The following is a 17,936-nucleotide window of genomic DNA, read 5'->3' as shown; positions in this document are numbered from 1 at the left end:
TTTTTAAAAAGAAAATGCATTTGATGCCCGCGTTTCTGTGATTTTTCTTCAACTCCCCTCCCTTTCACTTCTGGGTAAAATAGTCTGTCTCGCACAGCAGCAGCCTGCCCGCCTGCCTGGCACTAAATCGTCATGTACAGTAACTTCAGTGCTTCAGTGCCCCATTTCCAGTGATTTTGTGGTCAAATCGGTTTAACAGCGTGACATTATGGGTGTGATCAATTTATAGAGCCCACCATAATCTCCTGATGCAATAAGCGCTCTCTGCACCCCACCCCCTCCCCAATAGCACTTGGATCAAAGTCCTTTTTACATTCGATAAATGCAATTTAAGTGCATATATATGTGTGAATGTGAGAGTGATATAGAAATGGATCCTGCTCTGTGCTGTGTTCAATGTGTGAGCACTGAGTGTTTGCATTGGGTCACTGTCATATTTTTTTTGCAATGCAACGCTGATTTTCTTTTTGCAATCGCATGGATTATATTCGCTCTTGCATGGTTTGGTGGTGGGGGGGGGCACAGCGATTGCAGCCTTTTCTGCCAGCTCCTGTAAGAAGCAGTGTTGCTGCCCTCTCTCTCTGGTTAAGGTGCAGTCAGCAGTGGGAGTTGTTGGGTGTTGGATTGGCGCAAGCTCACAGTCTGTTTGACGTCAGTGTGGAGAAGGGGCTGAGGCTGGCGCACTCTCTGTCTGTCCCTCCATTGTCAGCAGCTGAAGGATGCGATCGGGCTGAATCGCTGCCGCCGCCGCCCCGGACACCACACACTCACACACACACCAGCCAGACTGAGCCCGTGACAGGCACAGGCAGCCGGACACAGCCTCCCTTCATCTCTCTCACACCCTTCCCCATTCTCTGGGCTGCATCTTGCAACGACAACAGCAACATCTACCCAGCCCTTCAAGGATCTCTCTCTCTATCTCTCTCTCTCTCTCTCTCTGTCTCCCTCCTTCTCTCCATCCGCTGTTCACCGGCAAAGGAAAGGAAGCGAGCCCGCCCCCACCCCCAGCCTCATCCCTGGCTTTGGATGTGTGATTAAATCCCGGCGTCTCCAACAGGGGGTTCAGTCCGAGAGAGAGAGAGGGAGAGTGAGTGTGAGTGAGTGTGAGTGAGTGAGGAGAGAGGCCACAGCTACTTTCCAGCAGTAACCATGGGATGTACAATGAGCGCCGAGGAGAGAGCAGCCATGGAGCGGAGCAAAGCCATCGAGAAAACCATCAAGGAGGATGGCATCAGCGCCGCCAAGGATGTCAAGCTGCTGCTTCTCGGTAAGAGCAATGCCGCCCGGGCTCCCCTCAGCTCGCCCTACCCTCCCTACCCTCCCCGGCGGACAGGAGAGTCTGCTCCGCCGGCCTGCTGCTTTCCTCCCCTCTCTCTATTGCTTTCTCTCTCTCTCTAATCTCCCTTTATCCCCTTTTACATTTGCCAGCTTCTCCCTCTTCTCTCCCCCCCCCCCCCCCCCCCCCACTCCGCAACGCTACTTTCTCTCATTTTTCTCCCTCTTTATTTTCCCGCAGGGGCGGGAGAATCAGGGAAAAGCACCATCGTAAAGCAAATGAAGTAAGTGGCTTTTCATTTTACATTTTTTTTGTCATTTTATATGGATTTTAATATCGTGACTACATTTCTCTATATGTTCACGCCTCATTTTGAGTCGAGACTGTATCTGGAGGTTAGATGTATATTAATGGCAGGGGCCCGCCATGTTTATGGTGCTATTATCTTACACTCCTATCTCCAATATATTGATGACTTTGGTGAAAGGACCGTGACTCTTCCCAACATGTGCAGTGTGGTGATTGGGGAGGCAGCTTTTTTTTGTGGTTGGGGGGGGTCTTCATTTTTGTGAATATTCCTGTTTCTTTGGAAAGGGGTGTGGGTCTTGTGTATTTATGCTGTAGCTCTGTCTCCATAGCAGGACTTGCATCTGTGAATGTGCAAAGATGCATCAGGACTGAGACTCAGCTTCGGAGGAGGGGCAGGGGGAAATCATCCCCAGCTACCAATTAACCTTTAATGCCAAGCTTTCATCTTTCAGCCTTTTTTTTTTGTGTCATGTTTGATCGCTTGAAACCGGCTGCGAGGCCAGTTATGTGGCATTTAAAAAATACATAGAATGCGGATTTAACCTGACAGCTGGCAGATTGAACACCTGCCATTTAAAGATTCTTTTAACCGAAATATCATGATTCATTGTTACAATTAATCAGCCAGAATTCACTTGGAGCTTCAATAACTAGTGATACGCTCATTGTTAATATATTTGTGAGATTACCTGGATCACATCTGAGGTTGGTCCCACCCTTCACTATCCACTCCCTTGCATCCTAATTTCTTTATTGACAGTATGGCTTCCTCACAATTTGGGGGCTAAGGAAATGTGTCTTAGTGATGGCAATATCTTCATCATTAGCACAAGCGAGTTGTTGCTTTACAAGGATAATTCAGGCCTCTTTATCTGTGTATTACTGGCCCAGGTCTGTGTGTTTGTACTTGGGTGTTCATATACAAAAATCACGAAAAGCTAGTGGTCAGGCACAAAGGAATAATCAGAAACTCATGGAATGTTGGCCTTTGCCTCAAAGGGCCTGGGATACAAAAGTGAGGACATTGTGCTTCAGCTGTACAGGGCCTTGGACAGACAAACATTTGGTGTGTTGTGTTTGGCACTGGCCATCACATTTCAGGAGGGGTACAGTGTAGATTCATCAGAATGATACAGGGACTTACAGGGTTAAATAATGAGAGGTTGCATAAACTAGGCTTGCATTCCCCTGAGTTTAGATGGCTGAGTGTTCTGATCAAGATGTTTAAAATAACAAAAGGATTTAATAGGGTAGATACGAAGGAACTATTTCCTTGGGTGGGGTAATCCAATACATGGGGACACAATTTTAAAATTAAACCAGGGCCTTTCTGAAACTATATTATGAATGACTTTTCATGCAAAGGGTTTGAGAAATCTGGAGCCCTTTCCCTCAAACAACTGTAGATTCTAGGACAATTGATATATTCAAGACTGAGATTGGTAGATCTATGTTGGTTAAGGGAATGGAGATATGAATTAAAGACAGGTAAATGGACTTGAAGATTAATACTAATTGATTGGCAGAATAGCTGAAGAGTTTGAATAGGTCTGTCTCTGTTCCTACCTATGACTGGCCCAGGCCTATATAGTATAGTGCCGGTCTGTGTATTTGCCTATGCATCTGCTTGAAAGCTATTTTTTTGTAGTTACCTATATGCCTTGATTTGGAGTGGAATATTACATGTACAACGGCACATTTTTGTGTATTATACCCCAGATCAAACCAATTTCATGCCTAATTGGTTGAAAGCCTAGATCTGTATATTGGAGCCTGGATCTTATCTGCATGTTAGTGCCAAGGTTGTAGTCCAAAAGTGATGATACTGGATCTGTATCTGTGTGTTGTGTGTGGCTGGTTTCTGATGTGGGTTTGATTTGTGGGCTGTGAGTTGAAGTCAGTGCAAAATTGATGTTGGGGCCTGGGCTTGTGCAGAGCAGGTTGGGGTCTGGGCTTTCTGGCTTGTGTTGGTGTGAAATAGCTTGGGTCTGTGTTTCCTATCTGGGCCCAGGTTTCTGTGTTTGTACTTGAGTACTTCTACCTTCAACATCACCCTGTCTCCACCACTGCCCCAGTTCATCTCCTGCAACCCTCATCTATGCCATTATCACCTCCTGACATGACCATTTCAATGCTTCCTGGCAGACTTCCTCCTACATTTTACTTTCTGTAAACTTCAGGTCCTCTGAAGTTCTGTCATTCATGTCCTCACTCTCACTAAGTCCTGTTCACCTATCCCTGTGCTCGCTGACCCACACTGGTTCCCAGTCTGGCAGTTAGAGTCCTGGTCATTTTATTCACGGAAGGAAGCGGTTGGGCCCATCAAGTTCATACCAGTTCCCTGCAGAGCAATCTAGTCAGTCCCACTTCCCGCTTTATCCCTGTGGCCCTGCAAGTTTATTTCCTTCAAGTGCCCATCCGATTTCCCTTTGGAATCATTGATTGTTTCTACTTCCACCACTCTTGTTTTAAAATTGTCATCCTTGTTTCCAGTCTTTCCTCGGCCTTGCTCTTCTCTATATCTGTAATCTCCTCCAGCCCTCCGGCATCTGCACTCCTCCAACTCCCACACCTTGAGCATCGCTCGCTCTTGGTGACGGTACCTTCAGCTGCTGAGATCCTCAGCTCTGGCATTCTCTCCCTAAACCTCTCGCCCCCTCTTCCTCCCCTTAAGACACTCCTTAAAACCTACCTCTTTGACTAAGCCTCTGGTTACCTGCCCAATATTACTTCACGCCCAAGGTGCTATATAAATGCAATTTCTTGTGAGGTTGGTATTTGGAGGGTCCGGGACTGTGTTGTAGGCTGGATTGGGTTTGGTGTGGACCAGGATTATCAGTGTGTTTGGGTCCTGGCTCAGGGTTATGCAGCGCCCTGAGTTTAAACTCGGTATGGAGCTGGATTTAGGGGCTGTGCCATCTGACCGGGCTCGGTTTGTTGGGTTGAGCTGCTGGAAGGAGTCGGGAGCCCGTCATTTCCCGGCCTCAGCGCCGCGGAAAGGCGGAGGGGTTAGCGAACCGGCCCGGGAGCGGAGCGTGAGAGCCGGGCCCGGGTGTCGGGGCCGGAGCCCGGGTGTCGGGGCTGGAGCCCGGGTGTTGGGGCCGGGGCCGGAGCCGGGGTGTCAGGGCCAGGCCGAGCCGAGGCCGAGGCCGGGGCCAGCGGCCGCCGAGCGCTTTTCAGGCGCTTTGGCTAGTGGACAGCGCCCTGGGGAAGCGGCTGAACGCGGCTTCGGGAAAGTTCGGGCCGGCTCGGGGAGGCGGGGATTGGTCACCCCGGGAGGCGGGAGGCGGGGATTGGTCACCCCGGGAGGCGGGAGGCGGGGATTGGTCACCCCGGGAGGCGGGAGGCGGGAGGCGGGGATTGGTCACGGCGGGAGGCGGGAGGCGGGGATTGGTCACCCCGGGAGGCGGGGATTGGTCACGGCGGGGGGCGGGCCCTCGCTGCGCGGCGCCGCCCCCGAGACCCTGGGGGTTGTCCCCAGTGCCATTGGGGACTGAGAGCCCAGCGCTGGGGACCCCGGAGCGGTTATGGTTATAGCTGAGAGCCCTGTGGTCTCGGTCAGTCAGCAGCCTCCTGGTTTCCCTGGCCAAGCAATGCTGCAGAATTTACACATTCACATTGCAATAGACTAACTGATGGAGCAAGCTGTTGTATAACCGGATACTTCAACGTTGCAATTTGCGGTTTATACTTCTTCTGGTTCCAGGCTTGACCAAACGGATGGGAAAGATGGAATAGGCCAAGAATGACGCCCTGTCCTGCTTACCTGTGTAGAAGGGGCGGGTCCTAGTGTTCATTCTACTCCTGACAAGAAGCATTAGCAACAACTATATCTATAGCTGGTCCCTTTTACAGTTTTACATCAGCAGCAAAAGTATAAAACTTGCATTTAACATAGGATGTTTGATGCTAGGATATTTTACTAATATAGACCACACAGTTGTGAAATAAAAACATCTCCACGGTTCAAACCGTGTTTAAAATAGATGCCTTTTACTGCATGAGTTGATTATGGCAAACTACTCATCTGTGCCATCCACCATACTGCTCTCAGCTGGCCAAAAATTATCTTAGAAAAAATGGATCAAGCTGATTCCACAATTCCATGTGACATATTGTAAAGTATATGTACATGGATATCTTGGGTTCAAATTGCATGGGTAAATCTATCTAGATTTGCTTTAATTGTTCTAATTGCATAGTGTCTTCAGTGTGTCACTGCCTTGTAACACATTTCAGCCTATTTATGGTGTAAGGTTTTTTCAGCAAGACAAATTGTGTGATCTGTACAGAAATTGAGAATTCAAAGGCTGTTTGAACCAACTGGACACAGTAATCCACCTAAAAAAAATTGCAAATGTATTTAGATTTTGAAATTATTCCACAGGGAATGAAATGCTGGCAATGGCATTAAACCAGTCATCATTAAATGAATGTCTTTCAATTCGACAGTACTCTTCTGTTTTAGAATAAGAAGATGGCAAATGAACATTCCAATGGTGTGAGAGCTTGGCAGCTATTAAGTAATATTAAGTGTATCATCATCATTCGTGTCTGAACAATGGAAAGTATAGACAAAACTCATAAAATATTTGGATTCATTAAAGCATCTGTTGGATGGGCATAGAGTGAGAACAGACCCAACTACTGGTCTTGGTCCCCTGGAGACTATCCACTGATTTATCTTGTAATACTTCAGATGTGACTTAAATTTTAAATATTTGAGGTGGGCACCCATTTATTTCCTTCCAATGATAATTAAGAGACCATGGATATTCGAAGAATGTCTGGATACAGCTGTCTTATGAGGTAGACCTGGGGAGATGTATCTATGCTGCACACATCTGCCAAATCACAGCTTGTAGATAGTGGGAGGTGTCCTGGTCCACCAAATAATTTCTAGTACCTGCAAACATCTGAAGGTGCAATAAAAATGCACACAAGTTTGCATTTAAGGAATAGAGCAATGCAAATTTTGGAGTCACAGTCTCTGATTTATAGGTCCAACTGAATGGAGACTAATGCGATGAAGCCTGGGGTAGAGTATGGTCAATATCTGGCAAGGCAATTTTTCAGTGGACGAAATTCAGAGTTGTTCTGTGAGGGTTGTTCCATTTCTTAGAACGTTGAAAGTTGGAACTGAAGAGGGATGTTTTTTGAATACCTTGCTTTGATAGAGATTCAGGCATTGTGATAATACCGTGATCTTGCAAAGACTGAATTCCTTTTCTCTTGCACATGGATTCTCATCACTATCAAATTACTATTTAGTATTAAATAATCTCTCTGAAACTATCAGCTATCATGTGATCCATCACAAACTTGAGAACAAGAGCAATAAATAACATTTACATTTTTCAAGAATCTTCTGCATCAAATCATTTTAAAAATGTTTTAAAGTTGTACATTTTGCCGATACATTGTGACAATGGTTAAATATCAGGTATCTGAACACTGATTTGCTCTAAAGCTTGCAATAACGAGCAGGATACAAATATTGAAAAGGATCAAGTTTTTTTTTGTTGTTGTTTTTATTTTAAATCTCCCAACAGTGCTATTGTTAGGTCCCTGATCTTTGCAATTCCAGATGATTAATTAGATATAGTGACAGTGAACCTGTTGCACCTGATCCTGTATAACCGGTGTTTTGCAAAGCGGGTCAGCCTATAGGGAGCATAAGAATATTCAGTATCTTATAATAACTCAGTCAAAACAGAGAAATCGACATTGTGTGGAATGCCATCCATTTATTTTAAATTGTTGCTTTATCTAAAAATTTGATTATTGGCAGGAGAGTTTTTTTTGTAGTGATATTACTCAGTATTAATTACACAACCAACTAAGTGACCATGCACCTGATAAAGTTGAAGTATGTTCCTCTGAATTATTCTACAATCCTTTTAATGTTCAGGCCTCCCACTTCCTGATATTTTTGCCATACTATAAAGCTATGAGATACTTTATAGCCTGTTAGAAGACATTTTGCATATGGTCCACACTTAATTGGTGATGTCAGATTTTGCTCTTGTGACATTATAAATATACATTTGAGCCCATAGAGCAGCACTCCAAATTTATATCCGTGAAGTGACTGCACTTCCAACTTGTCTCCTTCTCCACAACCTGCCAGGCCAAGTCTTACAAGCCTGAAACACAGAAACAAATGAATTAGGGCTCCAAATACCTTACATAGCTTTATGTAGGACATTTGGGAATCCCTGGCAACTCAGATGATGCTCATTATTAGCATAATACTTCTCAAAGCATGGCTATTATCTGCAGAACACCAAGAGCAGGTGAGTTCCATAGGAGAGCTGGAATTTGAAATATTTTAATCAACACACAAACTGAAGCCTCAGAATGGGAATTATTTTGTCCACCTTGGAACCTTTTTATAGTTATTGCAATTTTGAGAATTTGAACAATGTAGAATACTTCCACCCAAATGAATGAGATTATTGCATTTTAAATTCATAATGATCCAGGTTCATAGTCCTATATCTACTGCCAGTTTTATTTAATTCTTTTGAATTTGTGGGACTGAGTCCTGTGGTTGTCAGTTTAAAATGTTTTTCTTCTTCATTTCAAAATTCTTTCTAATGGGAACAATGAGTTGGTTGGAAAACAGACATTTTATCTCTGGGAATTGGATTAGGTTCCAGTATAGCCCAACGGGATGAACCTTGGATGAAAATTTGCTCCTTGGAGCAGTTGTAAATGATGTGGGTGTGCATCATTTTCAACCCAATTCTTACTGGGTGTAAGTCCATAGCATAAACTGCTCATAATTTTTTATCAATAAGTGGTTCCACTTGGGAAGAATGTATGGATGACTGAGAAATAAAAATGTCATCATTGGTGCAGTAGGCAATAATTTTTCAGGTTATGTTTAAAGCACATTGTTGATGGAAAGTTTTTGTGAAGTTAGCATGCTTTATAAGTGACTTGAGAGCACTTGATGAGGCAATGTTGATGGAGCTTTATCCTGTAGGTAACCCATACTGCATCTGGTTTGGGAGCATTCTGTGGGGTGGTATAGAGGAGTCTTCCCTGGACCTTTTGAATGACAAAAGTGACAATTGCTGCAATCTCCAGTTTGAGCCATTTGGTAGCGTTCTCCCCTCCTAGCCAAGGCTGAATACTTCAGTTCAGCATTGAGGGAGTACTACACTGCATGTGAAAGCTGACTCCCATGCCTGCAAATGATGTTGCAGAAGTGTAGAATGTATTTAAGAAGCAGAGGGTGAAGGATGAATCCTGGAGCTGATGGTTTTAGGAAGGGAAGAGAACCTGAAGGTATAATAACTGCAATTTATATAGATAGGAGAAAACACACTTGTGGGCAATATTGCCAAGGCAGGTGACTAAAGGAGAGGCATTGGAGGAGGAAAGTCAGTTGACTATAATCAGAACCTGTGGAAAAGTCAGGATTTATCTTTTTTTCCCCCATTGCCCTAAAGCTGATGTACCTTCAACTGCCTGGACCCTACACCTTGGGATTCCCTCCTTAAACCCTTTCTTCCATTTCTCCACTAACTTTTAAGAGTTTCCCTTTAAACCTACCTCTTTGGCCAAGCTTTTGGTCACCCTTCCTGATATCTTCTCCTTTGGCTCAGCTGTCTCTTTTTTAACGTCTTCTGACGCACATTGATGTTTGTTGACGTTAAATGTATGACTCTAAATGCAAGTTGTTGTTGATGATGATGGCTACTATTACTTCAGCTATTACTGCAGAACAGCCAGGATCATTGAGAATATCCATTCAACCTTTGCCATTAGTTTGAGAAGGACAGAAGATGAACTGGAGGAATTCAAACTGGGAGCTTTAGGAGAGATAAACATGGTGCTGAGAGTCAACAACACTTCCAAGTAGCTTTGAGAGGGAGGAAAATTGGCATCGGAATGATAGTTGGAAAGGAAAGATGGGTCACGAGTGAGTTTAGGTAGTGGGGTGGTGCCTGAGGAAAAACAAGCGTATTGGCTAGCATTGAAATGAGGAAGGGAAGTTGTGTGGGGAAGGAGTTAAGGGACAAGTAGATGGGTGTTGGTTGATAGTAGTTTGGGAGAAAAGAGGTGATAAACTACAAGATGAAGGTCCAGTTTGGAGATGGAAAGGAAGTAGCAGATGGTCTTGATTTTGGAGAAGGAGCCCCATGAACTCCTTGCATTTGGTGTTTGAGATGGAGAGGGGTGGAAAAAAAGAGGTTTAAGGAACCATTATTCTTTCCCTCCAGGATGATCATGGATCATTGGGTGATTTTGGTTGAGGAGGGCAAAGTATGGTGGTGGTTTATAGCTGAATCCCATGATTGGCTAAGCCAGATTACTACAAGTTTTGTTGGAGCTTGTCTTCTGTCTCAAAGGGCTAAGAATGATGATGAAGAGTTATGACTACAATATTAATCTGACTCTTTGAACAGATGCTGACTAACCTATGGTGCATGTCCAATCTTGTTTGATTTCCAGGATTTGTGTTTTTTTAATTATTTTGTGTAGAGCAGCGGTCTATGTTTATGCAAAAACATGGTTACAACAGCACCTCCACTTCACCCTCTCTCCCTTGTCTGCAAATCTATTAGCCTTCTTTGGGAACCAGGAAATGCTCTGATTAAATACAACCCAGTACAGTTATATTCCCTCTTTCTGTTTAATTGCAATTGATAATTGAATATTTTTCATTTGGACATAATCCTTAATACAGATTTACATTTTAAAGAAAACAGAAAATCCTAACTGAAGGTTACGACGAGTATGAGAGAACCCTTTTTTACCTAGAAGATACACTACTTGTCATTGTTGTCTTACCTAGCATTGGTCCTGTTTGACATGATTCTACCACAATCACTCCATAAAATCTGATGTCTCACCCTGTATCTAAGTATTCAGAAATGAACAATGCACTCCTTCTTTAACGTGTTCATTAGTGGTATTGTTACACGAGGCCTGAAGTGTTCACTACAGCCTGGGTGACTGCACAATTTGTGTTTTACATTTGCAATGTTGTCCTGTGCTGATTCTAAATAAGACCCCACTTCACTTATCGTAAAATGAAAAGTTCATATCTCATTACTGTTAGCTTTTATTTGTTTCTTTGCACCTACTTGGTGTATGGGAGCATGTCCATGTTCTAACTTGTCTTTTTAGGACACTGATGCAAGCTGAAGCGTGTTCATCTGAATGAGCACACAATCCTTTAATGTTCAATTTATAGGTCTCCTGCTGATAATGCAGTTCCATGTAACCTTTTCTTCGGAAGCTTGCCTTGTAACAATTTTCCAAATTACAAATGTCAGTGCTTTTTATTTTAAAGATTCAAACACTTTTAATAAAGTTTCTTCCATAAACCAAAGTGTTATAAAGAACCGTGTGTGCTGCTAAATGGTATGATAGGGTCACGTAACCTCATATTTTGATTTGATGAGATATATGGACAAATACATTGTGCAACATGATAGCCTGTTAGTTGATTATGATATTTAGAAGTCGAGCAGCGATTAGATAACATATCCCAGAGAAATTGATATATTAAGTGCTTATATTAAACTGTGGTGAAGGAAATTGGGGACATAGTCCAGTTTTATTTTGAAACCTGGTTTGAATCATTTCGGAAGGAAGTGGCCCATGCCTCCTATTGGTAAAGGAGGAGAGATTTACGTGGCTGTTTACATTGGAGCTCAGCCTTTTTTACTTCGAAGCAGAGTTCAAATCTAGTTTCTGAGGGACAGTGGAATGTTTCTGGAGCAGCACAAAACTGCCAGTCATTAAGCAAGATTAGGAATTGATTGGAAATCTCCCTGTAATAGTGCTGAGCATGGACTGTTTATAAATAAAAAAAATGCTGTGCTGTGGTAGTAGGACTCTTGAGATTGCAGTTAGCATTAATTAGTAGGGCAGTACAGGGGGATATTCTATATTGCACCTGACTCATACTGTGCCTGATTTAGGAGCACTTAGTCCAAACAGTGGAAGGTTTATTCCTCAGGACTGCTATTGATCATCTGTTGAGTACGTGAATAAACATGAGACAAACAGAAGGAGGTTTTGATTGGGTGACTGTCTCTGACCTTAACATGTTAGTGATTATTTTAAGATTAGATAGACAAGGAGGACTCTACCATTCCTCACAGAAACCATTTCTCTGTCATTGTCAGTGCTGTGCAAACCTATCTTGCAACCTTTCCTTGTTGCCTCCTCTGATAATTTCCCATGATTGGGGGGCATTCAATGAGAGCTGGGCACTTCCCATCATGAGGGAGGGGCAGCCAAATAGGGATTCATCACTGTATCACTGTCGTGCACATCTGGTTGTATCGTTGGTGGTTTGGAGACAGACCACTCAGCAAGTGCTTTTGGCTTGAGGGTGCATACCAGGGAATCTGTAAGGACAGCAAATGGAAGATGAAAAGGCTCATGGATGCGACTGATTCTCTGACTTACTCAGTTTCAATTTGCAGGGATTCTAATTTGTATTTTTAACTTAAATTGGTGGCTAAATCCAGTTTTACAATTTTAAAATGGCTTTTGTTACTGATTGCTGAAAGAGCTTTATTTTAATTTGTGTGTATGTGTGGGTGGGGGGTCAGGTGAATATTCAGATTATCTGATTTAAGACTCCATGGCAACATTGGGCTGAATTTTCCTGTTCAAGTCTCAAGCATGATATTGGATGGATTTCCAGTCTATCTCATTGTTTTGGTATAGATGGCCTAAAGTTAGGTCTTTAACACAAAAACAGTCTTGTGTTTGCCTGCAGATTCATTATTGGTTCTGTGTAATTTTACTTGAAAATCCAAATTAGTTTTTCAGCCTGAGCTCTACAGACAATATGGTGCATTACACCATTGTAGAGAGATCTGAAGACAATGATGGGTAGGTTCATACTTCAGGTGTATACCCCATGCATAAAATTATATTTCACTTCATGGGAAATGGCAGCATCCTATGGGAGCTGACTTGTATGTACAGGATGAATAAAGACAATTTGGGACACTCCTCTCAGTTCTAACAGAGTTTCATCCTTTTATTTTTTTTTAAATTACATGAACTGTGGAGAAATGCAAGTGACCAGGTATATCCAAGTGCTCTACGCACAGCTGATTAACAAACAGCATGACTGGGCTGTTCTTCAGCCACTAAAATGTTCTTTCTAATTTCTCTGCACATCCCAGTGAGTTCAGGTCTCCAGTGGTTTAGACCTACATGTTTACTCCTGTTGTATAGAATTTCATAGACTTTCCTTTTACTCACTCCTTATAATATTTTTAAATTTCATCCTCAAGATGTGCCCATCACTGGCACTTATTGCCCACCCCTAGTTGCCCTTAACTGAATGGCTGGATAGGCCACTTTAGGCAGCATTTAAGAGTCAACCACTGGAAGCACATGTAGTATTAGAGTGGTCAGGGTTGAAAGGGTTGAATGTGTGGGGCTGGAGAACTGGTGCCACCCACATGATGATGTAAGACACACACATGACTAAGAGCCCAGAAGGAGAAAGCTCATTGACTGAGTAATACCTGTAGTCTTGTGTGTCTATAGCTAGTTATGTTCATTCAATAAACCATTTATTATTCAGACATATCTATGTCTCTGCAATTGTTCCTTAGCCAGTCATAACCAACATATAACATGATCTCAGAGGTGGGATCTTACAACATCACACATTGGCCAGATTGGGTCAGGTCAGCAGATTTCCTTACCGAAAGGACATTAATGAACCAGTTGGATTTTTACGGCGATCCGACAGCTTAATTGTCACTTTTACTGGTACCAGCTTTGTATTTCTAGATTATAAAAAAAACTGCCATGGTGTGGTTTGAACTCGCATTCCCTGGGTTACTAGTTCAGTAATCTAATCACTGCAATACCACACCCACTATTCACAACAACAACTTGTATTTATAAGGACCTTCAGGAACATTATAAAGCAACATTCGTAACCAAGCCACGTAAGGGGATATTGGGACAGGTGGTCAAAAGCTTAGACAAAGAGAATTTTCAATAAAGGTGGAAAAAGAGCAAGAGAGGCAAAGATCAAAAGGGAGGGAAAGCTTAGGGCTGAAGCAGTTGAAGCCATGGTCAGCAGCGCCGGAGCAATTAAAATTGGGGATGCTCAAAAGGCCAGAATTAGAGGAGTGCAAATATCTGACGATGTGGAGCTAAAGGAGATTACAGAGATAGGGAGAGACGAAGCCATGGACTGATTTAAAAACAAGGATAAAACTAATAGCTTTAAAATTGAGGTATTGATCAACCAGGAGCCATTTAGGTCAGCAAGGAAGAGGTGGTGGGTGAATGGGACTTGGTGCGAGAAAAGGCACAGGCAGCAGAGCTTTGGATGCCCTCAAGTTTACGGCGGGTAGAATGTGGGAGGCCGGCCAGGAGTGTGTTGTAAGAGTCAAGTCTAGAGGTAACATAGAGATGGATGAGGAGTCTCACAGCAGATGAGCTGAGACAGGACGGAGTTGTTACAGGTGATGTTACATATGTGGAAATGGACAGTTTCACTAGTAACATGGATATGTGATCGGAGGCTCATCTCCGGGTTAAATATAGCACCAAGATTGCAAACTGTCTGGTTCAGCCTCAGACAGTTGCCAGGGAGAGCGATGGAGCCTGTAGCTAGGGAATGGAGTTTGTAGCAGGGGCAAAAGACAATGACTTCAGTCTTCCCAATATTTAGTTGGAGGAAATTTCTGCTCATCAGTGTTGGATGTCAGAAGAGCAGTCTAAAGATTTAGAGACAGTGAAGGGACATGGTGATAAGATAGAGCTGAATGCATCAGAGTACATGTGAAAACTGACATGTTTTTGGATGATGTTGCTTGAGGGGGAGCATGTAGATGAGAAATAGGAGGATAGATCCTCAGGGGGTCATTGAAGGTAATAGTCTGGGAGCAAGAAGAGAAACCATTGGTCATTCTCTGGCTATGAACATATAGATAACAATGGAATAAAGTGAGCTGAATGACGTTGGAGAAGCATTGATGGAGGATGGTGTGGTCAACCATGTCAAAGGTTGCAGACAGGTTGAGAAGAATGAGAAGGGCTAGTTTACTTGTGGTCTTGTCACATATGATGTCATTTGTGACAATGACAGGAACCGCTTTGGTACTGTGGCAGGAGCAGTAACCTGATTGGAGGGATTCAGACATGAGAACTCAGGAAAGATGGGCATGGGTTTGGGAGGGGACAACACATTCGAGGACTTTGGCGAGGCAAGGCAGGTGGCACAGCAGTTTGCAAGGATAGTGGGATTAAGAGTTGGTTTTTACACACAATTTATTGAGCTGTGGGATGCATATCAAGCCGGCTAATTTTTTATATAATCACTATCCTAATGCAGGCAGACCACAATCATCATATTTCTTGGTAGTTTTAATTATATTGTGAGCAGAATTAAACTGCAAACACTTCTAATAATTGCCTGCCCAGTAGCAGCACTGAGGTATTACACAGCACCAACTGCAATTGTACTTTGCATATTTTCAGCTGAAGTGTTATGTGGAAAAATTAATTTTAGTGGAGTTACATTGCATCATCCTTCATTGGAGGGAGGGAACTGGAGTGATTAGCCTTGTAGCAAGTTTAGACTGCACTTCCTACTGGTTTAATATGATGAAAAATGTCAGCAAAGTATTGTCCTTTCTCAGAAGTCAAGCTGAAGGAATAGCACAAGCATGAGGAAGTGTGATAATCTAAAGGTCCATATAGGTGTGATAATCCAGTCAGCCCTTTGAGCCTATTCTACCATTCAATTAGATTATGGCTGATCCATATCTTAGCACCATTTAAGTGACTTGGTTCCATATCTTATTAATATCCTTGCCTAATGCAAATATAAGTGTCTATTTTGAAATTTTCAGTTGAACCAACCTCCCAACAGCTTTTTGGAGAAAGGGTTCCAGATTCCCACTCACCTTTTGAGAGAAGAAGTGCTTCCTTACAGCACCCCTGAACGGCTGAGCTCTAATTCTAACTTCAGGGCTGCTGTTAGACTGGAAAGATCCTCCTAGTAAAGTTCTACGTTTATACCTGCAAAACACTTCCTTACATCATTTATCCTGTTTGTTCGGAGTACAGGACTGAAATAAGCTGCTGTTAACTGTTATTCCTCTATGAAAATGTATTGAATGTGTCCCACTCATTTTCATTTAATTAATCAAATTAACTGATAATTGAAGTGATTGAATATTAAAATCCATTTTAAATGATCAAAATGGGCCCAGAGTCCTTTCCTCTCAATCATTAGATTTGGGTTGTGGACTTTAGCACTTCCTTGTCAACTTGTGTTTTCTTTTTTTTGAACTCAAAGATGAGTTTCCCTGCCAAAAGAGGTTATTCCAGGGACAGGCAATACTGACCATGTGCCAAGACAAACTATGCAAGTTCTGATAAGAGAACAAGCTGACATACTCTAAGGGAGTTGATGCCATATCACCTGCTGATGAGGGACAAACTGACCTCATGCCAATAGAAGCCATGCCAGTTACAAGCTAAGAGAAACCATGTCAGTTTTGTGCCAAGAGACCAAACTGATCATGTGGCGAGGCAACCTGTATTATGTTATGTGTTCCTGTGGCATACCAACCATGTGTCAAAACAGAACATAGTGACACATACCATTAGGGACATTGCCAACAATTTACCATGCTGACTGCTCACAGAGAAGCTTCATTGAGCCTTTCCCAGTCTATATCAGGAGGGAACAACTGATCTATTGCAGGAACCAATGCTTAGAATATATAAAGTCTGCAGGTTAATTTAGAAATAATAGTGCAGAGATGTACTCTGAACTACATGCAACAAAGTATTGTTCATTTACTCCACAAAGCCTAACTTGCTGCAGTGAGGTTATCAGGTTCTCCACGTATCAGTTATGCAATAATTGTACTACAATACAGAAGATCACTGCTTTTTTTGTTGTGCTATCGCTGTGTTTCAGGCTATTGTCCAATGTGTGTTATGGACAACCATATAACAAGGAGTGTTTCCCAGAAGAGTGCAGCAGTGCACCCAGACTAACTTCATGGCATGTCGATTCATTACTAGCTTTTTTTAACAAAATCCCTATTTCATAATAAGATGCACATTCTCCTCCAGGATTTCTGCACACTGATTTCCAATCTTTGGGAGGCATCAAATCCAATTTGGTGGCTCCAGTGTTGGAAGTAGTCACACAGCTCGTACGATTTTGCACAACTTCTAAAAACAGGATGTAACTGATTGAGACAGATCAGAATGACCCAAGTTTAGAGTCTTCGAGTCAGCTGACCTCAATCAAGATGATGCACCTTGATTTTGGTGCCCCTGTAGGCTAAAGAGAAGGATAAAGGAAGTATCCAATGGCCCTTCCTGGGACGTGCATTTGAGTTTGGATATTGGGTGCTGATAGGATCCAGTTTGACTGTGATTTTCCACCCCTCCATGCCACCCCGCCCCAACCATGGTTAGATAGCTTGCTAACACTCACCATCTAGCACAGGGGTGTGTAACTTGTGGCTGTTTGACATCTCATTTGTGGCTCCCATCCTTTTCCATTTGGATTACATTAACATGAAAAAATATCAAAAAAAAAATTAAGTAAAGAAAACTAAGCCAGGTATTTATTGTGGGGATAATTATGCTGCACTTTACAATTTTAAATGATTTTAACAAAAAACATCGGTGTTCTAAGTAAACCTGCTGGAATGGTAGAGCTACACCATGGTTATAGATAATGCCTTTGGTTTGAGGAATTAATAGCTGGAAAAATTTCTTAATTACTTTACCAACAAAATTATAGTAAAAAGTCAAACCTAATTTCAAGTATATTTTAATTTTGATTTTCTCTTGATAATTTCAGTACATGTATTTCATTTATTATAAATGCAAATTATGCACTCTACCAGAGACACATGACAATTTGCCAAGGCACTTGATTTAGAAATGCCAAATTTTTGCCTAGCGGCTCCCAATAGTTTTGCTTTTGGCAATTTTTTAAAAAGGCTCTTCAGGTTTGAAAAAATGTGCTTGCCAATCCCTGGTCTAGCATATGTTTTCCTTTGCTGTAATCCTCTTCCTTCAGGTACCCTGCCCTAAGAGGGCATTGGCAACCATGGACTTCCATTGGATTGGCCCATGATTATGCTTGGCAAAGCACTGCAGTGATTTACCATTGCCTTTTGCAGAATGGCTGACCAGGAAACTCACCCGTTCTTACCCCCTGTCATCAGGCTTATTGGGAGGATTTATAGGCTGATAATTAACCTTTGTGGCCAAGTTATGAACATATGAGCTTCCATGTTTGCTGTAATGTGGCAAAATTCTAAACCCATTTCCAACATGTGTGCTAGTAATTTTGTTGCAC

The 17,936-nt window shown here is 42.6% G+C and overlaps 1 protein-coding gene across 2 annotated transcripts in view; it reads left to right on the top strand.

Moving 5' to 3' along the window:
• The first annotated feature begins 681 nt into the window (after positions 1-681).
• LOC144681924 (guanine nucleotide-binding protein G(o) subunit alpha) overlaps positions 682-17,936 on the top strand; it is a 379,243-nt gene continuing 361,988 nt past the window's right edge. For both annotated transcript variants that reach the window (XM_078544089.1, XM_078544087.1), the window contains exons 1-2: positions 682-1,270; positions 1,520-1,562. In XM_078544089.1, coding sequence (XP_078400215.1) covers positions 1,153-1,270; positions 1,520-1,562 — 161 coding nt within the window. In that variant the 5' untranslated portion in view covers positions 682-1,152. The remainder of the gene's footprint in view (positions 1,271-1,519; positions 1,563-17,936) is intronic.

Source organism: Cetorhinus maximus, chromosome 6 (assembly GCF_964194155.1).
Source record: "Cetorhinus maximus chromosome 6, sCetMax3.hap1.1, whole genome shotgun sequence".
In the NCBI taxonomy this organism is placed as follows: domain Eukaryota; kingdom Metazoa; phylum Chordata; class Chondrichthyes; order Lamniformes; family Cetorhinidae; genus Cetorhinus; species Cetorhinus maximus.
Note: the sequence above shows the minus strand (reverse complement) of the source record. Positions and strands in the feature narration are given on the sequence as shown.